Below are 27,375 nucleotides of genomic sequence, written 5' to 3'. Positions count from 1 at the left end.
GAGAAAGGTACAAAATCATTCTTAGTGTCACCTATTATTTTTAATTTTTTTAATGTTTATTTATTTTCAAGAGAGAGAGAGAGAGAGAGAGAGAGAGAGACAGAGTGCAAGCAGGGGAGAGGCAGAGAGAGAGGGAGACACAGAATCCAAAGCAGGCCCCAGGTTCTGAGCTGTCTGCACAGAGCCTGATGTGGGGCTTGAACTCACGAACTGTGAGATCATGACCTGAGCTGAAGTTGGATGCTCAACTGACTAAGCCACCCAGGTGCCCCAAATAATTAAAAAATTTCTAAAAGTAAAAAAATAGGGATTCAATTACATGACACCATTTTATTATTTTTTTTTTAAGTTTACTTATTTATTTTGAGGGTGGGAGGGGCAGAGAGAGAGAATTCCAAGCAGGCTCCATGCTGTCAGGGGGACTCAGTCTTACAAACCGAGATTATGACCTGAGCCAAGATCAAGATTTGGGTGCTCAACTGACTAAGCCACTCAGGCTCCCCTTACACCATTTTATTTATTTATTAAAAAAAACATTTTTTTTTTAACATTTATTTATTTTTGAAAAAGAGAGAAAGAGAGCACGAGCAGGGTAGGGGTAGAAACAGAGGGAGACACAGAATATGAAGCAGGCCCCAGGCTCTGAGTTGTCAGTCAGCACAGGGCCAGATGCAGGGCTCTAACCCATGAACTGTGAGATCATGACGTGAGCAGAATTAACCAACTGAGCCACCCAGGCGCTCCATACACCATTTTATTTCTTAAGAAAAAGAGAAGAGCTAAAGAAATATGGTAAGATGTTGACATTTCTTAAATCTGGTTGTGGGTACAAGGATTTTTGTTATATTCTTCATTCTTTTCAGCATGTTTGAAGAGGGATACATATGTACATAGGACATGTATGGAAAGATGCATAAGAAACTGCCACTTTGTCTCCAAGGAAAAAGACTATAAAACTAGAACTCAGAAGAGGTAACATATTATTATTGCTTGTATAATTTCTATTGTGTATATGCATTACTTTTTCATTCACATTTTATCAACCAGGTTTAAAAAAAAAAAACAATTAAAACATTAAAATTTAACCACAGTTTCTGGCTATGATGGAGAATCTTGGACATACCAATACTCCCACCAGGAACAACTAGAAAGCCTAATAGAATAAAATAAAAATCACTTTGACGGTGCTCGAGAGTCACTGAGACCATCAAGACTAAGAGTTATTAAGATCCTAGAGAGAAGCAAACCAGAGAAGTAGTCCAGCGTTCTACAAACATTAACTCTTAGGACATCTGCCATTCTTATTTTTGGCAAAGGTTGAGAACGTGGGCATATATCTGCTGCCAAGAGGTAGAGAATCCAATACAGCCTTTGACAATCCTATAAGGCTGTGGAGATAAAAACTAAAATATGTGGCTGCCAATGCAGCCAGGACTTGAGGATCCAAAAGAGAAGAAAAATAAGAGAATAATATACAATTTTCATCCTGGATTTTTATTTTTTAAGTTTATTTATTTATTTTGAGAGAGAGAGTGTGTGTGTGCGTGCACTCAAGCAGGGGAGGGGCAGAGAGAAAAGGGAGAGAGAGAATCCCAAGCAGGCTCCGCACTGTCAGCACAGAGCCCGATGCGGGGCTCAAAGCCACGAAGTGTGAGATCATGACCTGAGCCAAAACCAAGAGTTGGAGGCTTAACTGACTGAGCCACCCAGGTGCCCCTCATTCTGGATTTTTTTTAAAAAAAGACATGAATGAAAACCTATCTGGAATGACTTAAGCTAACTTAACAGTTTCTGAGGTGAAGTCTTAAGAAGAATGGGAGAAGGAACTTTTATAAGCAATAACTTCTATGTGGAGAATTCTGGTAAAGAAACAGAGGTCACATGCTAGTCAAAAGGGAAGTGAGCTGGACACCCAGCAAACTCTTCAGCTGTGTGGGACACAGCAGACAAGCAGCTGTGAAGAAAGCCCTGAACAGGAGGGCGGAAGTTTTGTCAGTCTCAAGATACAGAAGAGACAAAACTTGGTGTTCACGAGCCACTGAGGAAGGATAACACTTGCCTTCCACTGAGATGCCCTGGAGGCTATACTCCAAGAGCAGACACAACCAGAGGGAAGAGATGCAATGCGGCCCGGAGTCAGCTGTCATTCTGTTAGAGGATAAGGTAAAACCTCACTGGAGAAGGAGATAATCCAGAGCTTCCAAAACTTTTAATTCACAACGATAAGCATTCATCTAAAACCCACCAGACTCCATAGTAGAACCAAATGAAGACAGGAGAAGCACACTCACAAATGATATGGTTATTGGTGGTGTTATCAGCTGCACTTTAACTGTGGCTACTATACTCAATAATAAAGGGCAAGATAGAAAATTGCACCAAAGAACTGGCATCTATTTTTTAAATGAATTGAAATGGAAATTCTACAACTGAAAAAAAATGTAGTAACTGAGACTCAGAACTCAAAAGCAGCAAACTGGACAAAGCAGGAGAGAGATTTGGCGTATTAGAAGACAAGTCACTAGAAAATATCCTGCCTGAACTTTGAAGAGCAAAAAGAATGAAAAATACAGAGAAGACTATTAAAAAACTCCCAAATAACATACAAGCCCCTGTGAACGGCCCTAATATTTACACATGTAATGAGAATGCTAGAGAAGGAGGGAGAGAGAACTTGGTAGAATATTTAACGATCGTGGCAGCAGATTGTTTCTAATAGTAACTTGTATGAAAAAAAATTTCTTTATTGGCTAAATCTTTTATATTTAAAACATCAAGTTTTAAAAGAATCTATTACCAGCAGGTTATGTTTAAAAAAAAAAAAAAGAAAGAAAGAAAAGAAAAAAGTAGCTATGATAGCTACTATTTCATCTTTTTTTAGTTATATGAATATTGTAGAGGCAAGTAAACCATGTTTTAGGATTATCAAGAATTTTATCATTAATTATTCAATATCTCTAATGTTTGGAGGACAAAATCTCCTTAAAATGCTATCCTTTGAAGTGTTTTATCTTTTACATCTTCTCAGATTTTTATTACAAAAATATTTCACTTGTACTTATGCATGATATTTTAGGAATACCTAGTGATATCTAGTCCATTCCTTTTTAGAATATTTATTTAGATTAAAGGAGAAATATTTCAAAAAGGTAAAGACAGAGAAAGGATGTTATTTCTAGAATAATCTGCATTCCATTACACTGACCATTGATGTAGAATCTTATTTTCATCTTTTAAGTCATAACTGAGTAAATAAAAATTTTCCATGTATGTATGTGACATATAAAAGTTACTTTTTTAAAAAGAGGAATTTCAATCTTGAAGGGGGAAATTGCATTTATAGTATATCAGATGGGTGACATGGTAGAAAGATTCACATGAAAAACAGTATTTAAATTTGGTCTAAGTGAGGAACTTTAATCCATACCAGCCTAACAGAAACAAATACATTAAAAAGAAACAAAGTAGTTTTTGCCATTTTTGGCAAAAAATATATTAAAATGTTTTGTTAAAGTTTAACTGCCCTGAGTTTATATAGTAATTTTTAAGTAAAAGAGAATCGCCATTTTTGCTTCTATTGGCAAGGTACGTTTCTTCTAAAATATCCCTTAAGAAACCTTTCTTGTTCCTTTTCCATTTCATGTAATTTTTTTCCTTTAAAGTTTTTCTGGGCCTTACTTTGGCCTCTATTGTACACAGTTTTCATATACAAAGTGTATTTCCTCCTCCTCAAGGTAAATTGACAGTCAAAACTTTTATGTTTCTCCTAGTCATGGAGCTCCACCTGCTGTACGTCCCTTGGCATAGCATTAGATTGGAAGGACCCAATCTTAGGTTTGAGTTTCTTTGTTGAATTCTACTTGTCAGAATAGATATTACAGGACTTTTATTCTTTTTCAGAAGTATTTAAGATATAAAAGATAAAATCTACTTATTTTTTTACAGAACAGGATAAAATAGGATATGCAAATACCATATGGATCCATTGGACTCTTTTACAAGATATGGTAAAGGACCTTAGCAATTGTATTTTTCTCGCATCTTGAAACATTTGCTATTTCACCACCCTAGGAATTATTACATTGTTCATGCTAGACAAGACTAAATAAGAGAATGGAAGAATGGTGGAATATCATTAAACTAAAATCTAGTGATGCTGGTGAAGTTGATCACGTAAGTAAAATTTCAAGACCATGAACCTTCTGATGTCAATATCCTAGATAAATTTTCTCAAACTTAAGAATTGAGGAGTGAATAATGTATTTCTAAGAAGGAAAAGGAAATATGGCATTTATTCAAGAAGTCAGGCCTTCAATAAACAATTATTTGTAACAAGAACTTGAGCTATTTTGTAGAAAAAAATCTGTGACAACTGTTATCTTTAATCTACTATGATGTTTACGTGCCAACAATCTCTTGATATAGCTTCTAAGTGGATGATGTTGACATTATCTATAAAGGTGACTGTAAGAAAACAGATGGTATAAAAATGAATAAATTCATTGGATTACAGAAAAATAGAGAGTCCATGGTACTCAGATGGTAAATGGCAACAACTGTTTTTCCCAGCATACTGAACATATGTAATAAAAAAAGATACTACTCATAATAGAAATAAAATGTCCAGGAATAAAATAATGAAAAATGTATATTGTGGGGCAAACTACAAAATTTTACTTAAGGACATGACGGGGGATAGGAATAAGTAAATGTTGGATAGTAATATTCTATACTGTAAAAATGTCAATCCTCACCAAATTGCTTCCTAAATATAGTACAATAACCAAAGAAATTTTCACTTTCATAAAACTCAAGGTAATGATTCTAACATTTATATGGAAGAATACATTTCTTTTTTATGCCCATTATTTTTATGATTTTGTGATTTGTGCCAATGATTAAACTACCTATTTATTTTCTGTTTCTTTTTTAAGTATATGCTTTATCAAAGTAATATATGCACATAATTTTAAAAAGTAAAAAACTGTGCAGAGGGGACAAGGACAACCAATAAACACCTGCCCCACCCTTCTCATCTCTCATTCCCCAGTCCAGGACAAAAACTTTTACAAGTGTCTATTTTTAGTTATTCTTGTAGTTACCTCCATTTTTCTTCACAATATGCTTTTATTACTATTGCTTGACTGGATGACCCGAGGCATTTTCTGTTGACTCCTCACTGATTCTGCCTGTTCCTGCTGTCTCCTTCCCCCTCAATATGGTTATATTACTATTTTTACCTCTTCTGTTGGCTACATTGGTCACTTTATTTTTAAGTAATCTCTACATGGGGCTCAAACTCATGACCCCGAGATCAAGAGTTGTATGCTCTACCCACTGAGCCAGGGAGGTGCTCCTACATCAGTCACTTTAATAATGGGCCTAGCAGTGCCTTGGTGGCTCAGTCGGTTGAGTGTCCGACTTTGATCCAGGTCATGATCTTGTGGTTCATGGGTTCAAGCCCCATGTCAAGGTCTGTGCTGACAGCTCAGAGCCTGGAGCCTGCTTTGGATTCTGGGTCTCCCTGTCTCTCTGCACCTCCCCTGCTCATACTCTGTCTCTCTCTCCTTCAAAAATAAATAAACATTTTAAAAAATGTTCAAATAATGTAGTACCTAAACCTCTGTCTTGTTTTGTCAACTATGTCCAGAATCTCCACATTCTATGTTATGAGGACAATAGCGCCACTACTATTCCATTTATATTTCTCTTTTCCTTTGACTTCCAACATGTAACCCTGTAGGCTTGTCAAGGTTGGGAACATTTGCGTTCTATTCCATAATAATAATTAAGTCTTCCTTGCTTTGCCTAAGGTTTGAGTCTAAAGGCTGAAAACCAGTATTTACTTTATTATGATTATTTAAATACTGTTCACTGAGTAGTTAAGTTTTATGCTAGGATTAGATTTTCTCATCTATTTAACTGAAGCTTTGATCTATGTGCCAATGTTCAAATGAATTCTTCTTCCCACTTCCAGCAACTGTTCAAAATCAGCTTACATATTAGGTTGCTTCATATACAAAGCATGCTTTCTTGTACAGTTTGAAATGTTTCCTTTTCCCTAAAGCTTCCACTTGTCATTGTTTCAGAGGATGAAGAAATATATGCCTTCCTGTTTTCCTCCAGCTTCTTACTCCATCCATATGTTAAATTCTTACTCAATCCACATATGAAAATTCATTTCCTTTTCACTATTCTAATTTGGAGGGTTTGCCTCCCATTTGGACTATTCTTGTACAATTTATCATTCTGTAAGTTTTTAGTCGCATTTCTGGTTTTTAACATATGCATCCCATACCCTTTCTCATTTTGTGATGTGTGCTTTTTCTTATAGATACAATAGTTCCTCAGATATTTTTTTTTTAAAAACTTTCAAATGTTTTTATTTTATTTTTGAGAGAAAGACACTCAGAGAAAGCGAGGGAGGAGCAGAGAGAGAAAAGGAGACACAGAATCGGAAGCAGGCTCCAGGCTCTGAGCTGTCAGCACAGAGCCTGATGCAGGGCTCGAACCCATGAGCCGTGAGATCATGACCTAAGCCGAAGTCAGACACCTAACCATCTGAGCCACTCAGGGGCCCCTGATATTTCTGAGAACTTTAACATTTAAGTTCTTTTCTTTTCCTTAAGTTATTTCCTCAGGAGTCAATTCTCCACTTTACCTTAAGACACTTTTTGGTCATATTGGAGGCTATTGAGAAATGGTGACTTTTAGCCAGACAAGTCTGCAGGCAGGGCTAAAGCTTTGCTCCAGTGTTCAGGAATCAACCATGTTGTAGGGTCCCCAGAGGACAAAAAGTTAGCAGTGTCTCTGCAGGCAGATGTTGAGCATCAAAGCAGGGCAAGTTCATGGTCAGCCAGCAGGCCTAAGTAGAAGAAGCCAGGCAGTGTGCACCTGAACTCTTCACAGAAGAGTACCTCTTCCTTGACCAGTTTTTCTAAAGCAGCCAGTCTAAAGTAACCCATAGTCTCACTTTCAATGTCCCATGTATTTTCTTCGTCCCAGGAATTGATCATATATTTCTTGTTCATTTGTTTACTTTATTATGCTCTGATTACACCACTACACTGTAAATAAACAGATGCATATGATATGTATATGACATCATATGGGGCAAATAGTAAAAACTTGCCTTATAGTCTCTATATGCATATATGGTATCTTACAATTAGGGAAAGTCTTCAAAAATAATTCTACCTTTGATGGATATAACATAATATTTAGGGTAGGTAATTTCATATGATTGTAAGTTGCAAAATCCCAATTTTGCTTGGTTTTTGCTCTCCTATTCACACAGATACACATATACCCAAAGTCAGGCATGTAATCACATTATTCAACAGGTAGTGCAATGTTTAAGCCTTTCTAGTTTATGAATACCACACTAATGCTACAGATTTGTCAAAAAGAATTCCAGTGAAGTCATTCAAACACTTCACTAACATCCATATTTTGAAGAATTTCTATTTATCTTGGTCAAGAGCAAAATCCTCCCTAATTAAACGTGAACCCTTGCAAATTGAAAACGAACCTTGAGGAGGAGGAGTAAAGGAGGCCGAATAAACCAACCCAAGTCAGTAGTGCAGAGCCAGGTTTGTGACTCAAATCACAGGAGTGGGGACTCCAGATTCAAGGAAAAGAGATCTAGGACAGCAAAATCCTGCTGCCCTCCAAAGTCTGTTCTCCCCACCCACCCAGTAGTTGTCAATGTCTCCCAGAATTGTATCATCAGCCTTTTCTTGTCACTTTCTACATTCTCCTAGAGCCTCCTACATGTGTAACAGTTAACATCTTACTTATGCTGATGCCTTCAGATCTTCATAACCAACTCTCAGGTCTATGTTGCAAGCCAAGTCCCTAATTTGTTGCCCTAATTTTATGTCTAATTTCTCACTAATTCTAACTAACTAATTGGTTTCTTCAAATGTAGGCTGAACGCAGAAACATTCATCCTTGCCCCTAACCATCTCTTCTTTATTTCTACAAGCCATCATGGTACCAAATGTCCCAATCAACCAAGCAAAGAGCCCCACACCTTCAATTAAGCCCTGTTGAATTTATCTCTTCAATGTCTCCCACAGCTCTCCGTGCCCCTTTATCTCCTTTACCAGCCACTCAAAGGTATCTGGTATCTGGCCCATTATTTATAAAAGCAAGAGAAGAGGCTTTCGTTTTGGAGTTTGCACTAATATAAACAAAAAAGAAAAAGTTTCTAAGTAACTCATCTATCCTGTCAGCACTCAAACTCATTAAAATATTCCTTCCTACAAGTTAATAAAAAATATGAGACTTACTTAAATGGTATAAACAAAAACGGTAAAGTAACTTCTTTTTTCTGAGTCATTTTCACCTGGGAACCAAGTATGAAAATATTTCATTATATTATAAGTGAGACACAAATTAATTTCATTTTGAAATACAAACATTCATTAAAATGGCTCTTTGGGGATGGTTCACTACTTTGAAACTAAATGGAATTTTATGTTACCATATTATTTCATAAGTATTTAAACAAAAATTTCAGATTATCATACTATCATAATGAGCTTAGAATTAATCATATCAAGCTTGCAAAAGAACATACTGTAATCTCATTAAACTGTATTTCTTTTACTATAGAAGACAAAATAAGCCAAGCTGCCTTGACAATACTAACAGAAAGTTTCAGTGAAATGGTCACCTCTTTAACTTGTCTTAATGCATATGATAGTTGTATGTGAAATGACAAGAAATGTTGCAGTCTCTAATACTACTTCTATGGGGCAAATTCCAATCAGTAAATTATGAGCATATGCAGTGGTCTTCGAAGGTCATTCTACACACTCGAACTGATTCCTGGGATCTGCACCTCACAAATGTTAAACTTTATGACACTAGTCAAAGACACAAAATTTAAAGATCATAAACTATAGAAAATAATTTCTTTACATTTTCACTTAATATATTTGATGTTAAAATTGTCATAGTATCTATTTTTGTGTGTCCTGTTTTACCTTGAATTGTTCGAGAATCTGTATTGCATTTGTAAACATGCTCTCTGCTTTGAAGAGATCAGTGTTGTTAAGATAATCTACAGGAAGGATGCCCTGTAAATAAAGAACACTGCTTTAGTATTGGTATTAATTTTACTAGTATAATATTATCAGTATTAACAACTCAGGCTATTCTTATAAAACCAAAAGAGTTACAAATGAAACAATAAAGACATGTAGAGGAATAAATTACTGAAATAATTAAGCAAAATGTTTTTAAAACCATAACTGAAATATTATTTTTTCTATTATTTTTTCTCACAAAGTGTATATAACAAAGTAAATAAAGCAATAGAGATGAAGTAAGTTCAATAAAACCTAATATCTATTGAAAGACTACTGTGTGCTGAGCAGTGAGCTAAGTGCTTTGCACACACGAAAAATCCCTATGGTGGGCCACAGCCGGTATCCTTAAAAAGGAAAAAATGACACAATAAGAAAATTGACAGTATACCGTGCATAGTAAGAGTGAGGGCTGTTTTGTTAATACACATACACATATACTTATGACTAGAAGGGTCACTTACAAGTTCTGAGTTAGAGGCCATTATTTAAAAAAAGTTTTTTTAATGTTTATTCATTTTTGAGACAGAGAGAGGGACAGCGTGCGAGCGGGGAAGGGGCAGAGAGAAAGAGGGAGTCACAGAATCTGAAGCAGCTCCAGGCTCTGAGCTGTCAGCACAGAGCCCGATGCAGTGCTCCAACTCACGAGTGGTGAGATCATGACCTGAGCTAAAGTCGTGCTCAACTGACTTAGCCACCCAGGCACCCCAGAGAACATTATTTTTTTAAAGTTTGCTTTGAAAAGCTAATATGAATGGCTAGTTGGAATGGATATTTTTGTTTGTTTTTTGGCTTTTCAGCACCCAGTTCCCATTTTTAACAGCATTACCATTCTATGTTGAGAAATCTCCCCCATTGGATAGAACAGTGGGTTTCTTTTTCTTTTTATTTTTTTAATGTTATTTACTTTTGAGAAAGAGAGCAAAAGTGGGGGAGGGGCAGAGAGAGAGAAAGAGAGTGGGGGAGAGGAGAGGAGAGGCGAGGCGAGGCGAGGCGAGGCGAGGCGAGGCGAGGCGAGGCGAGGCGAGGAAAGGGAGACATAGAATCCAAAGCAGGCTCCAGGCTCCGAGCTGTCAGCACAGAGCCCGATGCAGGGCTTGAACCCACAAACTGCACGATCATGAGCAGAGCTGAAGTCGGACGCTTAACTGAATGAGCCATTCAGGTACCCCAACAGTGAGATTCTAATGGAGCCCTACCTTCCTTTATTGAAGGATAAATAAATAACCCAAGCTAGCCCACTCAAGAGGTAAGCAGTGGAATCTGACTCCTGAGAGTCAAGGAACAAAAAGTACAAGTATAATACTATTCTCCCCTAGTGTTGGTGCACTGAGCACAATAGCTTGGTTCTTTCTTCCAAGTCCCTGGCGCTCCCTTAGTTCCTGTTCATTTCCAAGCCTGGATTTTGAGCACCCCTTCAAATCAGCAACCCAGTAATATCATTTTAATAAATTCCCTTTAAATGGATTCAGTTTCTGCTGCTTGCAATAGAATTTATATATATTTTACCACTTATAACTGAAATACAAAGATAAATCTATATACATTTTAGAAAATAAAAAATTTTAAAGAAAAGCTATTAGGCTTCTGCTCTATGTTGTAGATTATAATACATACACAGTTAGATACTTAGAAAAAAAGAGAGGAAAGTAAGTTTTAAATGTAACCAAAGATTATTCCGAAAGACATAAAAAGTAAATTTTACTGTACAGTAACTTTTTTTTATTCTGAGAGCTGATAAGAAATTTTATTCCTTACCACTGAATTAAGGGGAAAGGGTACTCCAATAAGAGAAGCCATCAGTGGTGCAATATCAGCCTACAAACAGAAAATGTTCAATTCTAGTAAGTTTACAGACATCAATAAGAAAATTATATAATTTAATGCAACTATATTTTGGACTATAATCATGATGTTCATTATAATCCATTGCCTTCAAACACTTATTCAGTACACAATAGATATCAATCTCTAAAAATGTCATTTGCTACAGCTGCATCAACTTACACACTAGAACAAAAAGTTACTACCCTGGTAGCTAAGAACTTGACCACTTCATGTAATAGTTTTTCGGTATTATGAATAGGATGCCTTAACTAGACAAAAAGTAAATAGCAAGAGAAGGCTTTAACTGGGTAAAGGTACATCTTAAGAAAGAAAGTATATACCAGAAGGTTTGGCCAGACAGTGAAGTCCAGAAAAGACATAAACCCCCAGTTTCCCGGACACTTGTGTGTGTCTCTACCTCCATTTCCTTATCTCCCTCTGGCTTCTCAGCCACCTACAACTTCCTTTGATCCTCCACCATCCCACAGACACTCTCCCTGAGGGTAACAGAGCTAATACCCTCTATTTTTCTAAATCCGACTGTTTTTATATTAGTCCTTATAATTTTTCAGGCAGTAAAGTGCTTAGATGTCAAAATGCCCAGTTCCAAATCCTTGCCTAAAATCTGAGTCCTTGGGCAGGTTATCTGACCTCCTCAATGCCTCAGTTTCCTTATCACTTATTTATTTTCTTATCATTTAGTTATTTAAAAAAAAAAACCCTTATAGAGTTATGGCATAATTAAAGGAGATTAAATTTATAAAGTACGTGGCACAGAATAATCCTGCAGTGAATGGTGGCTACAAATGCTCTTCTGATTATTTTAATCACTTGACTTTTCAGCAGCACCGCATACACCATTCCCTTCTTGGCATCTGTACACCACACACGCCACTCAATGTCTTCAGTCTCACTGGGGCTCCTTTCCAGATACTATCTCTAGTTCCCCATTTAAAGTTGGAGTTTGGTCTCAGGCTCTCAGTGCTTCTCACGTTTTACCATCTGGACTCTCTTTACTAAGTACCATCCCCCAAAAAACTGGAAAACTCCAATGGTCTCTAATTGCCTTGTGCCTTTCCCCCCGGAATCCACTGTTGGCCTCCTCCAACCTGTTCTTCCTGCTGCATCCAGAGAAATCCTTTCCCCAAAAAACAGATCATGTCACTCTCCAAGCTTCATATACTTCAAGGGCTTCCTCAAGCTTTAGGATTAAGTCCATAGGCCCATAAGGCCCTTCGGGGTCTAGTGCCCACCCAGACATCAGACCACAGTCTCAGTTTCTCTGTGCTCCTTTAATACACCATGTATCCTCTTACCAGAGCTCTGTGTACATGTTGCTGCCTCTGCGTGGAAAGGGAGAGGGAACACCATGTGCCTGGTAACTCCTACTTAATTCTGCAGTCTCAGCTCAAACCTCTATTTCTCAGGAAGACTTTGCAGACCATACAGTCTATCAGATATGTCCACTCTATACTCTCACAGCTTCACAGCCCTCTTTTGTACTAATTATCACACTGTAATTTTACATGTATTTGTATAATAATTTGCTTAATATCTGTTCTCACCCCTAAACTGTAAGCTTCCCAGGGCAGGCATTTTGTCTACTTTTCCTCACCATTATATCCCTTACACATATCTAATGTTAATGTTTGCACAGTGTTTTACACCACTGTGGACACATAGCAATGTTGGTGAAAGAATGAATAAAGAAACTCTCATCTAATGTAGATTTGAAGTAAGAGTAGTCACAGGGCAATAGCTGAATCTATATTTAGATTTAAATCATAATCCAGTCTGGCTATATGTTTTATGATTTTCAAGTTATTCCCTATCCTTCTGATGGTGATTTTTGCGGCAAATTAATTAAACTGTTATTCTAATTTTATACATTTCCATTTATTTGGGTAATATGTAGCCATCCCTCCTAATGTACTGACAGAGAACAGGCTTCTGCACCCACAGGCCTAAAAATGAGATTCTAGACCTTGGTTTATCCACCACAATAAGCAATGCCAGTTTGTAAGGTGACCTGGTGAGGGTAAAATATTCCTGCCACCTTCGAGGTCATATACCAACAATGCCTTGCCTTCTACAAATAGTGAAGATGGCTGTTTGCAGAACATATCTTCAATAATGAAAATTCCATGCTTCATATTTACACATAACGTTACCAGTCTAACTTGATTAGGTTGGCCACGCATTTCCCTGTAATCTAAAGTTTCTAGCTGAGTAATCTATGTTCTTGTTATCTTTTTTTCCATTGCATTTGTAAGCACCCTGGGTAGAATTAAGGATAAAATATGTGTTAATAAAAAAGAAACGGTAACTCACATACTACAGGAAAAAAAAACCCATAATAGGGTTTTATTAGGTCTGTGCTTAGAGCAACTAACCCAGGCAACCATGACAAGAAATCACAGGAATTGAACAGCCATGCAGATTTCAATTTACATAATAATTCTTTAATTAGCCAATGTTATTTGGAGGGAATCTTCTTTCAGTTTTATGTGGAGCTTTTTCTATTTTGCCAAAAGAAAGATTAGTTGGGTTAAAATATTTGCACTAGAAGGATTTCTCTTGGTAATTGAAATGTTTTGAAAAATACTTTATTATTAATACTCTTGTTCAGATTTTTTTTTCAGCCTAAACTTCTTCTAGGAGAGAAAATTAAATGTGAAAGTGACTAAATTGAACTGAATACCTGATGGATATCTTGCCTCTTCCAGCTCTCCAATCTCCATTCTGAAACAAAACGAGACACAACAGCTGATGTTAAGATTTAAAAAAAAAAAATAGTTTCATTATTAAGAGAGATCAATGTGTAATGTGAAACAAAAGTACTGGGAAAGTCTATTTTAAGTCAACTATGAACAAAAAAAGACACTTAAACAGGCACAGCTGTATGTTTTTAAAACCAGAATTTAAAAAAATAGCTTTAAAAGTAAATATTTGATGTTTTCTGTGATGATTTATTAAACTTTCAAAGTGCTCATTTGCAGATCATTGTTTCAAAGCATCAAAAGGGTAAGGAAGGGAAGATGGAAGTAAAAGGCACAATGACAACAGCTGTCAGCAGGACTAGGACTAATGACAGTCCCGCTCCAGGGAGTAATTAAGGCAATTGATGTCTGTTAGACAACCTAAGCCCTTCTTTTTTTCTGTAATGGCAGTTGCTTGCAAAAATACTTAAAAATGTAGCTGTGATGTTCCTACTGTCCACGAATCCCAAATGTGAAAATCCTATAGTGAGTTACAATTAAAATTACCTTCAGACATAACCCCATTCCCCTATTTTTCCACATATAAATTCAGAAATTTCAATAACCAGTAATCAAAGCAAATGATTATGAGAGAGCATGCCTTCATTTAATGACTTTAAGATATATTACAAAAAGGGTTCTAAGATATTTTTATGATGAAATTTCCTTTAATAAGCTAGCAAAGTTTAAAAATACGTTCCTGGTTCTACTAGTCAGCTACTAAAAATTCACCCTAATTACCTGATAAGGAAAGGATGCACATTCCCTTTCCCTCTAACTTATGACACCTAATATTCATAGAAGAAAAAATGTATTCCTCTGTAATGATTCCTGAAGTCAAGTTATTCTAAAATATTAATTCACTGAGAAATCAAGAGCCAGTTTTATATCCTCAGTACAAACATTCTATTGAACCCAGCTTCTATTAGACCCAATCTAATTCATTTACCACAGAGCATAGGAATATAAAATGCTGAAGCTGCTTTAGCAAACAGTGTGGCAGTCTGCAAAAAATTAAACACAGACTTACATATGGCCCATTTATTCCATCACTAGGTACCTATCCGAGAGAAATGAAAACATGTCTACACAAAAACTGGTACACAAATGTTCATACATTTGTGTCATTGGCACTATCAACAGTCAAATGTGGAAACAACCCAAATGTCCATAAGATGACTGGATAAATAAAATATGGTCTAGACACACAACGGAGTATCATTCAGCTGTAAAAAATAAACTGTTTATACATGCTACACTACAGATGAACCTTGAAAAAAATTATGCCAAGTGGAAGAAGCCAGACACAAAGACCTTACAGCGAGTAATTCCACTTATAGGAAATGTCCACAATAAGCAGATCCAGAGAGGGAGAAAGTATAATGGTTGCCAGGTGATGGGGAGGTGGGGGGGAAATAAGGTGGGACTGCTATTGGGGGAGGGGTTTCTTTGGAGGTGCTGACAAAACAGTTTGTAATTAGACAGTAGAGGTGATGATACAGTCTTGTGAGTATGCTAAAAAGAAAACCTGAAAGGTACACTTTTAAAACATGAATTAAAATGGCAAGAGAATTTTATCTCAATAAAAAAATAAATTCAAGAAAAGAGTCTAAGGAAATTTTATGATGCGAACCAAAGAGTTTTCTATGACAGAAATATATAAACATGGCTGTGAGTGTGAATCCCTGGAGAAGATTTTAAAAAGGAAATTTCCAGGCCTCACCCAGACTCATGGAATTAAAATATCTAGTGACAAAGTCTGGGAATGTGCTTTTTGTTTGTTTTTAAGTTTATTTATTTATTTTGAGAGAGACAGAGAGAGACACGTGGAGGGGCAGAGAGTGAGGGAGAGAAAGAGAATCCCAAGCAGGGTCCCCACCATTAGCACAGAGCCCGGTGTAGGACTCGAACTGACGAACCGTAAGAACATGACCTGACACAGAACCAACAATCAGACATTTAACGGACTGAGCCACCCAGGTGCCCCAACGGAAGTTTATTTGTTTTTTAATCTGTATTTTTAACAAGTGTTTTGGATAAGTTTTGTGCAAATAATCTGGAGTGAGGCATTTGAAAGGAATTTGTTTTGTCCAATTAATAAAAAGTTTGGAACTCTAAAAAAAAAAAAAAAACCTTACCTCACAAAATAAGCAGAGCTCCAGGAAAAAGGAATTCATTTTCCTCATGGATTAGGAAGGAAGGGAGGCTTGGGTAACACAGAAAGCCTTCAAAAGTACTAGAGACAGGGCAAAATCAGTCCAGGTGTGAAATGTCAATTGTGACATATGTGTGATTTATCTGATTGATAGTCTTTGCAGGTTAAGATATGACTCAGTAGTTTAATGTAAATCCCAGCAATAAAAATAGGCTTGTGGAAAAAAAGTAATAGTATAATTTATATTTGTAACTTCATAAGGCAGATAACTAAGACTATATATTTCAATCTGAATATTATAAACCAGTAATGAGAACTAGACAAAAATAACACATAAAAATAGTAATGATACAAATATCAAAATGAAAACTGTAACTTGAAAAGTGATTTTTTTAAGTTAAACTTTGGTTTTATTTTATTTTAATGTTTCTTTATTTATTTTGAGAGAGACAGAACGGGGAAGGGGCAGAGACAGAGAGAGAGAGGGACAGAATCCCAAGCAGCCTCCGCACTGTCAGTGCGGAGCCCAACGAAGGCCTTAAACTCATGGACAGTGAGGTCATGACCCGAGCCGAGAGCAAGAGTCAATTAACTGAATGAGCCATCCAAGCGTCCCCCTAAACTTTGGTTTTATTTTAAAATGTTTTTTTTTTTTAATTTTTAAAAATTTTATTTAATATAATTTATTGTCAAATTGGCTTACATATAACACCCAGTGCTTATCCTTTAAAATGTTGTATTTATGAAAACAATAAAGGTAAATGTTTATACCTTTCAAAAATGCATCATCAAATTTCTGAGCTGATACTTTTTGGGGATACTTGATTCCAGCTCCCCAAGTGACAAAAGGAGTTAAAGTCTCTGAAGGATGACCAGCCCCATGGGAACCTACAAATAAGACATCAAGAGTATTAAGACAGGGATATAAGAAATTATACCTAAATATTTATTTATTGTTTAATTGTTTTAAAGAATTGACCCATATGTATTTCTACTTCTAGCCACCACACTGCCAAATGCGTGCAACTCTGCATAACAATTAGTTTTAAAATATTCCCAAAGCAAGTCAGAGCATCAATAGACAGGCAAAAACAAAAAAAAAGGTCTGTTGACTGGTTGAAAGAAGAACAAGAATATTAACAAGAAGATTTGGAGGAGATGCGACCAGCGTAGTGCCACAAGGCCAGGTCTGTTCTGGAGAGGACAGCAAAGTCTCTTGATGAGTTTCTTCCAGGCCACTCTGGCTGGTGTAACCAAAAGCCCTTTATAGAGTGGAACCAGCTCACTAGAATTCTGTACTGTGATGTGGGGACCCAAACTTCATCTTTTCCTTGTTTTGTTCTCTGTGCACACACTGTGTTTGCCTTGGGAATCTCACAGAAAGGACAAGGTCATCTAGGGTAGACTTCCAGGAGCCCCAGGATTCCTGGTTATACCACCTTACTCTTACATTATCATCACTTACAGTTAACGCTAGGTAGATAAATAATAGGATAGGCACTTTTTGTTTTCTTCTCCATACTTTTCTCTAATTTCTCATTTTAAATGAGAATATGTTCCTTTTATAGTTAGAAAAAAGATCCTTTATATAAAATCAGGTTTTTTACACTAACATGTTAAGCATGCAATTGCCTGTTAGACATTCTGCATATACGAAGACATTTAATCCTCTTCCACATTACAAGATGTCTGCAAGCTACATTTACAACTACTTTAATCATAAAGTATGTGTCACTTAGAGACAGACTAACCCCAGTCTGTCATTCCATGGTCAGAGGTAAAGATAAATGCCGTTTTCCCATCATTTCCATAAAAGTGTTCAAGAATGGACACCATTTCTTTTATTCCCGCATCCACTAGTTTAATATTGTCCTTATATTCCCTGTTTAAGGAGAAACAGAAGAGCACATTAAAGTTACATTAATTTGGAAAAATAAAATTTCTTCAACATGAACCTAATATGAATCATCTGAAGTTATTAACTCCTAAATACTTTTATATCTCATCCTTAATATTTTAAAATCAGAGATCTTTATATTGTTAAAGGTAACAATCTCTCCTTTTAAAGAAGCATAAGAATCTGAAATCGTTTTCAGAAATAGTTTAAAAGGAGAATACTCTCCAATATTGATTAGCAAATATATTTTAATGAATACTTTTTACATCTCAAATGCATTATGATTTTCAAGTTCATGCGTCTCATAATGCACACTATATTGTTTTTGTCACATAATAGGTATCACTGTTTCAAGTATAAAATGTTCTCATCCCTTAGAGTGTTTGTGACATAAAACAGTAATATAACATTATAAGCAAATTATATTTAAGCTTCCATACAGTTGAATAGGTTGGTTTGGTATGAATTCTATCACTTGAAATAGTCCATCATGCTAAAGAAGGGAGCATGAGGTATTTATTACTGGTAGCTAGCCAATAGGCATTATTCACAGACTTAGCTAAACCAAATTCTAAATAAAGAACAAAAGTAAAACATCAATTCTTCCTCTTGTGGTCTGCAAAACTGAGAAAAATATTTGCTATTCTATATAAGGAGTTCTACTGAAATAGAACCCCTGTATACAGGGGCGCCTGGGTGGGTCAGTGGACTAAGTATCTGACCTCAGCTCAGGTCATGATCTCACTGTTCGTGAGTTTGAGCCCCTCACCAGGCTCTCTGCTGACAGCTCTGAGCCTGGAGCCTGCTTCAGATTCTATGTCTCCTTCTCTCTCTGCTCCTCCCCAACTTGCACTCAGTCTCTCTGTCTCTCTCAAACATGATTAAATGTTAAAAAAAAAATTTTAAAGGGGTGGCTGGATGGTTCAGTCAGTTAAGCATCCAACTTCAGCTCAGGTCATGAACTCATGGTCTGTGAGTTCAAGCCCTGTGTTGGGCTCTGTGCTGACAGCTCAGAGCTTTGAGCCTGCTTTGGATTCTGTGTCCCCTCTCTTTGCCCCTCCCCTGCTCACGCTCTGTCTCTGTCTCAAAAATAAATAAACATTAAAAAAAAATCTGAATATTCTTTTTTCTCTGCCTTGATAAATGAAGAATATAGAATATAAGTAATGTGATAATTACAAAAAATATATAATACTTTAAAAGTTCAAATAGAATACCCGAGTCTCTCAAAAACATGAAATTAAACACAGCATTAAAATTACCTTGATGATGGTCGGTGAGCATGTCCGTTTGTATCTATTCCTAATAAATGTAAGAAAAAAACTATTTTTTCTTCATTTAGTTTAGAAAACAAAGACTGGTTGTTTCTGGCAGCATGAAAGAATTCCTATAGGTAACAAATCAGTTAAAGAAATTTAGTCCATTTATTTTACGTAAAAAATAATTCTGATGAAAACCTTGAATTAAATGTATACATAACTATAAAATTAAATTATTTTATTTTAAGTTTATCCTCAGAACCAACCAACACAAAGTCCTTATTGTCAGTTCAGACATCAACGTTTGAATCATGAGTGAGCTGGGCTATAATTAGGCCAAAAAAGGGTTACAGAAAGGGGACCTTGATTTCACGAAGATCTCCTAAGCGCTGAATAAAATATACCAGGTTGAATTAATATGTTGACAAGAGCCAAAAATAAAACAGTACAAGTGGCGACAGTTTAGGAACATTTTATCATTTTTAAATGTTTTAGGAGCCAGACTACTTCTTGTCCTGTCTCATTGCTGCCCTCGTCCCACTGTTAGTGCTCACTTGAACGGTGTGAATAGCTTCTGAACAAGTTCCTTTTCCCCAAGACTAGAACCTGTTCTTCACGCTATGTGATAGAAAAATGCCCACTTAATAAAATATGGGTCGAAAATTATTATATTGTTTCATAATTGCAAACTGGATTCACAAAGCCCTTCTAAGACAATGAATTAAACATCTACTTGCATACACATGAATATGTAAACAAGTTTCTGTGGGGAATACTTATAAACTACTTTCAATAAGTCAACAGGCTCTGCCAAGATACGTAATTGTCGTTCACATAACTCTCTCTTAGTAGATGGTAACTTTAACGAGGAAAATGTCATTGCCCGACAAAAGTCTGAAGTATTTTTTGAAATAATCCTTCATTATTACAAATACCAAAAAATACAAATGGTGCCATTAGAGAAACCTGCTATTCAAGAATAGAAGTAAATAAAAAAAAAAAAAAAACCATAATATGTAACCTACTGCCATCCTCCTCAAAAGCATAAAACTGCCCCCTAGCTTTCATATACATTCTACTTAGCCCCTCAGAAGTTTTAAATTTAGATGGAAGTGGTGAGTTCTTCAAGAGAATGAAGTTAAATTCTAAAGATATCATTGAAAGCTGACAAAAACCAAAAAAAAAAAACAAAACAACAACAACAAAAACTAGCAACTTTAGTTGAGGTACGTTTATAATTTGTTCCATGATTGGTAAAAAAAAAAAAAAATATTCAGCCACGTAAGAAGTGCTATTCATTCACATATGGACACAAGATATGAGATGCTATGAAATTCTATTCTTGCGGAGCTCAACCTGTTAGATTCCTACTGGCTTTTTAAAAGTTGGTCTTTTGGACCTAAGAGGTTTTGAAATATACCCCTGGCTACTTTCCCCTTCATATCTAGTATACTCAGGACCATCAGCCCCCCCTTTTTCTCCTCCCCTTGCAAAGGCACTCATTCATTTCTGCACTCCACAAATATTTGTTATGCATCAAGGGAGACTGCTAGATGACTACCTCAACACGCATTCTCCCTTTCTGAGTAAAAACCTGTGATTTCGTGAAACATGGCAACGCTCCAACCTTAAAACCCAATTTCCCATCCTCTCTCACAGCTAGATGTGCCTTAGCGGTTGTGGCCAACAAGATATAAGTCAAATATTTCAGTCAAAAGACTATAAGGACCCTAAGGCTCTTTGAAATAAATATAATCAGGAAAGAAGGTCCTTTCCAATTCCTTGCACTGTTGACCTAAAACATTGAAGTAATGGCTGCAACTCCAGCATCTCTTGGATCATGAAAAAACTTGGAAGATAAAACGCATGCTCCGAGGATAGAGGAAAAATTCAAGACTGAGCCTTAATGACACCGTGGAGCCATCATGGCAATCCTGGACCGCACCAATCCTGGGCTGCCTACTGCTGGCATTAACTTTATGGAGATAAAAGTAAACTTTTAAGCCATATTTCTTCCCTATTATACAGAACTGAACCTAATCTAAACTAATACTTGTATCTATGTACCAGACAATTCCTTGATAGGAATTTAGAGATAACAATGGGAAAAGTCAGTGTCTCTGCCGGTAAGATGTAAATAGGATGGAAGGGGGATCAACTGTGGTATAGCATAAAGAAGCACTTAAGACAGTGGTATTAAGGGAATATGGAAGAGAGTTATCTAAGTCTAATTGGAAGTGAGGTGCAGCAAAGGAAAGCCATGGAAGGCCTATATGAGGAGATGATGTACAACGTGAGTTTTGAAAAGCAAAGAGATTCAACATGTATGAACCTCAAGGGCATTATGCCAAGTGAAACGAGCCATTCACAAAGGACAAATACGGTATGATTCCAGTTATATGAGGTAGCTAGATTAAACAAATACATAGAAACAGAGTGTAGAATGGTAGTTGCCAGAGGCTGGGAGAAAGAGGAAATGGGGAGTTGTTCAAGGAGCACAGAGTTTTGGTTTTGCAAGATGAAAAAGTTCTGGAGACTGGATACACAACAATGTGAATGTACTTAACGCTACTGAACCTGTATACTTAAAAATGGTGAAGATGGCAAATTTTTATGTTATATGTATTCTACCACAGTTAAAAAAAAAAAAAAAAGTGAGTAGACACTCCCATGGATTTGTTTTGTTGGATTAAACATGAGTCTTTAGGCAGGTCCCAAGTCCAGATTCCCTCTCTAGCCTTATCTCAGATGTTGCTCCCAGTCAGTATTCCTGCCACACTCAACTCCTTCCTTCAGTTCCTCAAATCTATTATGCTGGCTCTTCCCTCAGGGCCCACGATTTATATAATGCTGTTGGCTTGAAATAGGCTTCCACACTGCAATCTAGCTCCATTTCTTTGTTTCCTACGCTTCTTCAGGGATCATCTCAAAACTCTCAGGAAAGCCTTCCCCTAACTGTCTGAATCACAATTTTCTAAAGATACGTTCTTTAAATATATCATATTACTTCCCACTGCTGATGATTTCATGTTTACTGTTATTATTATACATATGTACCATATTTTATAAAGTCATGGGCAAATCTTTTTTTCTAATCACTATCATATCACCAACACTAGCAGTGTTGAAATAAAAGGAAGAAAGGCATAAAATCAGGCCAGCCACAAACTATATCTTCCCACCCACAAGGAATCAAATCCATGATTCCAGAGCATTTTTAGCTACGTATATGAAATTAGAAGCCAAGTGCCTTTCAGCATGTGCTGATATAAGTAGATTCTCTTACAAAGCAATAATTAGAAAAATAATTTGCTAATTACTTTCTGAAAGAGATTTTATTTAACCTGAAAGTTTTCCCTGTTGACAAAAGCATATGTTAAAAGAAAACAGAAAATTTCAAGAAGATCCTGATGAAAGAAATAGGGTTTATCAAAGCATGCACTGAATACTTAATTCATGCTAAGTAAATACAAAGAAAAATGCCGGCATATACTGAGGAACACATTTACAAACTAACAAAAATGGCCACATTGTGAAGAAGTCCACAATGTCAGTCCGAAAGATAGTACCGGTAAAGCAGGAATCATTAAAGGTCAAGCAATGAATGCTTCTTACAACAGATAAATTATAAGTTGTAATTTGTAAATGAGAAACAATGGACAGGAAGAAAAGAGAGCCAATGTCCACAATTAAGATTTTCACACAATTTTTAAAAATGTAAATTCTACTGGGTAGCTGGTGAAACTATGATAATTGCCACTATCAAATAGTCCAAACAACTTTACTTCTTAGCAACTCATGGATAGTTTATTAGGACTGATTTGCTAATTTATGTTTGCTTACCTTTCTGGAAAGTACAATTTTTTAAAAATCATCTTATTACAAATATATCAATTTGAACAGCATTTTCAAAAGCATTTTTCATACATCTCACATGGTCCCTCTACTGTTGGAGACTATCGTATGGTCAAAGGAAGATCAAGATTTACCTAGGATTATTCAGCAAACTGGGAATGAAACACAGGTTCCCTGAATTTCCAATCTATGGCTCATTTTACGGTCAGAAACATGGAATTTTAAAAAGTTATCTTTTCACATTATTAACTTTTTAAAATTTTCATTAACTAGGGGTGGCTGGGTGGCTCAGTTGGTTGACTGTCCGACTTTAGCTTAGGTCACGATCTCGCAGTTCGTGAGTTCGAGCCCCGCGTCAGGCTCTGTGCTAACAGCTCAGAGCCTGGAGCCTGCTTTGGATTCTGTCTCCCTCTCTCTCTGCCCCTTCCCTGCTCATGCTCTGTCTCTCAAAAATAAATAAACGTTAAAAAGAAAAAATTTTTCATTAACTGGTTATTACAGAATGTGCAGTTTCTTAGAATCCAGTCTTTCTAAAATAGTATGATACAAATACAGAACTTTCAAGTTCATGCAAGTAGGAAAAAATTAAGATGCATTTACTAACAAATCTCTCTAGTACTTTGGGTACAACTATGTGTGCTGAAGATTATCAACTCAATAGCACGCACCTTAACTTTATCAAAAACCCAAGTATCCAGTTTTGTTACATCACGGGCACCAAAATCTTCACTGTCAGCGTCATAGGTATATGTAAAAACATGGTCTCCATAAGCACCTAAGAAGGAAATTTGGGGAAAAATATTTTCAACAATTTTTTAAGCCTTCATCAAATATGAAACAGTCATTTAAAGATTCCTGTGAGTAACCAGAATTTTTCACAAAGCATTGTGTATTATGACAGGGAAGAGAAAGATAGGAGGAATAATTAACATTTATTTTATGTGCCTCAGACCATGATTTGTACTTTACCACATGCTATTGTTTTTTGTTCTCACAATAACATTCTAATTTACAGATACACTACATGTAAGTTAATTAACATGGCCAAAGTCACAATGCTGATACACAACAGCACAAAAATAAACACCAAAATCTGACTCCCTGTACAGATTAGCCTATTCAAAAAATTTGTGTGTCTTCAGATCTACAATTTAGAATAGATGAAGTCATTTGGTTTCCAACACTTCCTAAAGCAAGAAGAAAATTCAAACATTTCTCTTATTCATAGAATATGTGTATTTTTCTAAATATAAGAGAATAAGTATTGTCTATTGCTACATTCTCTGAAGGAGTCAACAAACATTAATCTTACACATTTGCAAGATTTTATTAAGAATCTAATCAACGTAGTGAATTTCTGAGATAGACTCTTATAGGTCACAAGGAAGAGATATAACAAAGGAATAATCTCTTATAATAGCAATTCAGTTCCAAAGATACTACCACCACTGCCCAGCTATTCCACTTCCCACATCCTAAGGAAAGATCTCAGTGGCTTTGTTGGTTACCATTACCATAAGAAATGGAACATTTCTATTAGATTGTTTTTGATTCAGGTGTTGTTCCTGTCCTATCAACTACAGCCGGAAGTAAGAAGGTAAACTTAAGTGAGTCCTAGACACTTAATCCATCCTCACCACTGCCAATCCCCCCAAAAGCTAAACTGCTTTCCAAAGAAGGAAGTGTATATAAATGGCAAGCAGTCTGGGGTTTTTTGGCTTGCCCTACATAAGGATGTTCTATGAATATAATATGTAAAATTCTGAATGTATATTTTGCTTTCAGGACATACAATAATACTCAACAATTCCAATTACTAAGATTACACTTATGGCTAAACATAAGGTTATAAAACCTTTTCATTAGGTGAAATGACCAATCATTCTATTCTCACTAAAAAGCATTTAAAAGGGGTCCCTGGGTGGCTCAGACAGTTAGGCATCTGACTTCGGCTCAGGTCATGATCTCACAACTTGAGAGTTCGAGCCCCGCATCAGGCTCTGTGCTGACAGCTCAGAGCCTGGAGCCTGCTTCAGATTCTGTGTTTCCTCCCTCTCTCTCAGTCCCTCCCCCACTCATGCCTTGTCCTTCTCTCTCTCTCTCTCTCAAGAATAAACATTGAAAAAATTAAAACTAACTGAATGAAAAATACAAAGCATTTAATGACACAAAATTCAAATGGAATCCAATTGATTTTTAGAAAATAATATATAAATGAATTTTCTAATCAATGCACAGAAACAAACACAACAAATCCAAATGGCATGATCTTGAATATGTGATAGAAATTGTAAGTTACAGCATTTAAATCTTTCTGTGAATATCAACAAACTTCTTATAATTTATCAAAACAAAATGAACCAGACATCAACATCATCGTCATAATGAAGAATTACGTGATAAGCACGTTGCTAAGTGTCTCACGAGAATTATCCAATTTAATCCTAAAAACAAACCTATGAGATATAGATTATTATTATCACATTTTTAAAAAGGCAAATTGAAGGTCAGGGAAGTTATCTAACTTTCCCAAGATTATAAAGCTGTTAAATGTTAGAGCCATACAGCACTTCATTGAATCCAAAAACTAACAAGTATATGATGTGCCAATATTTCAAGTACAACTAAAAGAAAGAATCAAATGGACATGTCCATCCATTGTAATACACATCCCTATGTCAGAGATGTTAAATATTAAAAACAAGTAACTCAAAAATCAATAAAATACAGTAAGTAATATATAAAAATTACCATACTGATTTATTACCTATACCATGTGAGGGAATATAATCAATGACTCTTACCTTTGGCAAACATAGTCAAGATATCAGGGCTTCCCCAGCTCCATGTGTACTTGCTCTCATTAATAAGAGAATCAAATTCCACAGGATTTTCCTTCCACCCTTCAGGTCATTGAGAGAAGAAGCCAATAGTGAAAACAGTAACATATACCTGGTGAAGTATTAGTATAACCCCTAACGTGGTATTCTTCAATAACAATGAGGATTAATTGCAGAACAAATGCAAAACTGGTAGGAGATTTTGTTACACGTATTATACCATAAACTATTTTAAGATTTTATTTTTAAGTAATCTCATATACCATAATTTTCTTTGAAAGTTTACAATAGATAATTTCCTTCTTACTAAAATACAGAATTTCTTTTTAAGTTTTGAGATCTAACATCTAGGAAAACCATGGATCCATCCAATCAGAGATTGTTTTAGGAGCACAGGACGACAAACACAAAGCTTAATTCCTGAATCAACACCAGTGTGTGTTTATGAGTAAGGCATGCTAAAATACTTGCCAAAAGTAGGACAAAACACACATCACTTTGTGTCATGATTCAGTGTTAAGCAGTATTTATGCAACAAATTTCTCATATACTAAAGTCATCCATACAGACAATACCTTTGGCAACTGCACTGACATCTTCATAAAACCCAGCGATCAGGGCCACATGACCTGGCCGAGACTCAGTTGGCACACGGGTATGAGATAACCCCCAGCTGCCTTCATGCATTATGATATTCCTAAAAGATATTATTGATCAATAGTTAACACAGACTATGATTAAGTCCTGTTAGAGCTTTAGAAAAATAAGATTATTCCAGAAGGAATCAAAATCAAAACGCGAGTCAAAATTTAAGAAGGAAAGGAATCTTTATGGGGCACCTGGGTGGCTCAGTCGGTTAAGCGTCCGACTTCAGCTCAGGTCATGAGCTCACAGTTTGTGAGTTCTGATCCCAGAACTAACCCTCTGACTAGCTGGATTCAGCACTGTAAGTAAGCCAAAGTGAGACAAAGAACCATCTTACCACTACACATGTGTATGAAGCCATAAAGTATTCAGATGGCTTGTTACCCAAGAAATAAATGACACATACAATATTCCATCAAAGTGAGATTTCATTAGGTGTGATATGTATGGTATTATGGTCATGCAGGAGAAAGTCCTTCTTAGGTGATACACGCTGAAGCGTTTGGTGGTAAGTGTATGAGATCTTGCTTTCAAATTATGCAGGAAAAAATAATTAAAAATTTAAGCACGCGTGTGTGTAAATGTGCGGGTATATTGAGAAAGAAATGTAAATATGAAAATAATTAAAAACTGTTAAACCTACAATAAGGGTATACAGATGTTCATCATTATAATCCTTTCCATTTCTCTGTGCTGAAAAATTCTCAAAATAAAAAAGTGAAGGTAGGAGAAATGGCTAGACTCCTAATTAGGAGTTAAATTACATCCCTAAATTTGAGATTAAAACAGGCATAAGTTTTCTTTTGCTAAAAGGTGGTGTCATTATTCTTTAAGTTAAAATATATATATATATATATATATATATATATATATATATATATTCTTTAAGTTGTATCCCAGAGAAAGCAAACCACCAGCAACACCATTGCAGGTGACGGACCAGCAGAGCAACCTGCTATACAAGACCGACTGCACTGGTAACGGTTTTCAAAATGAACGCCTGACACCCAAAATAATAACTACTAGGACTGGTTTAGATACTC

General features: G+C 36.0%; 1 protein-coding gene across 9 annotated transcripts in view; it reads right to left on the bottom strand.

Annotated features, from left to right (window-relative positions):
- Positions 1-27,375, bottom strand: part of PIGN (phosphatidylinositol glycan anchor biosynthesis class N) — a 102,593-nt gene that overhangs the window by 55,735 nt on the left and 19,483 nt on the right. For all 9 annotated transcript variants that reach the window (XM_040478639.1, XM_040478640.1, XM_040478645.1 and 6 more), the window contains 10 exons: positions 26,263-26,384; positions 25,652-25,750; positions 23,516-23,622; positions 18,996-19,120; positions 17,588-17,718; positions 16,608-16,724; positions 13,624-13,664; positions 10,854-10,913; positions 8,994-9,086; positions 8,295-8,350 (listed from right to left, as the gene is read on the bottom strand). In XM_040478639.1, the coding sequence (XP_040334573.1) occupies positions 8,295-8,350; positions 8,994-9,086; positions 10,854-10,913; positions 13,624-13,664; positions 16,608-16,724; positions 17,588-17,718; positions 18,996-19,120; positions 23,516-23,622; positions 25,652-25,750; positions 26,263-26,384 (951 nt within the window). The remainder of the gene's footprint in view (positions 1-8,294; positions 8,351-8,993; positions 9,087-10,853; positions 10,914-13,623; positions 13,665-16,607; positions 16,725-17,587; positions 17,719-18,995; positions 19,121-23,515; positions 23,623-25,651; positions 25,751-26,262; positions 26,385-27,375) is intronic.

Source organism: Herpailurus yagouaroundi, unplaced genomic scaffold, assembly GCF_014898765.1.
Source record: "Herpailurus yagouaroundi ecotype Mexico unplaced genomic scaffold, PumYag 142, whole genome shotgun sequence".
In the NCBI taxonomy this organism is placed as follows: Eukaryota; Metazoa; Chordata; class Mammalia; order Carnivora; family Felidae; genus Herpailurus; species Herpailurus yagouaroundi.
Note: the sequence above shows the minus strand (reverse complement) of the source record. Positions and strands in the feature narration are given on the sequence as shown.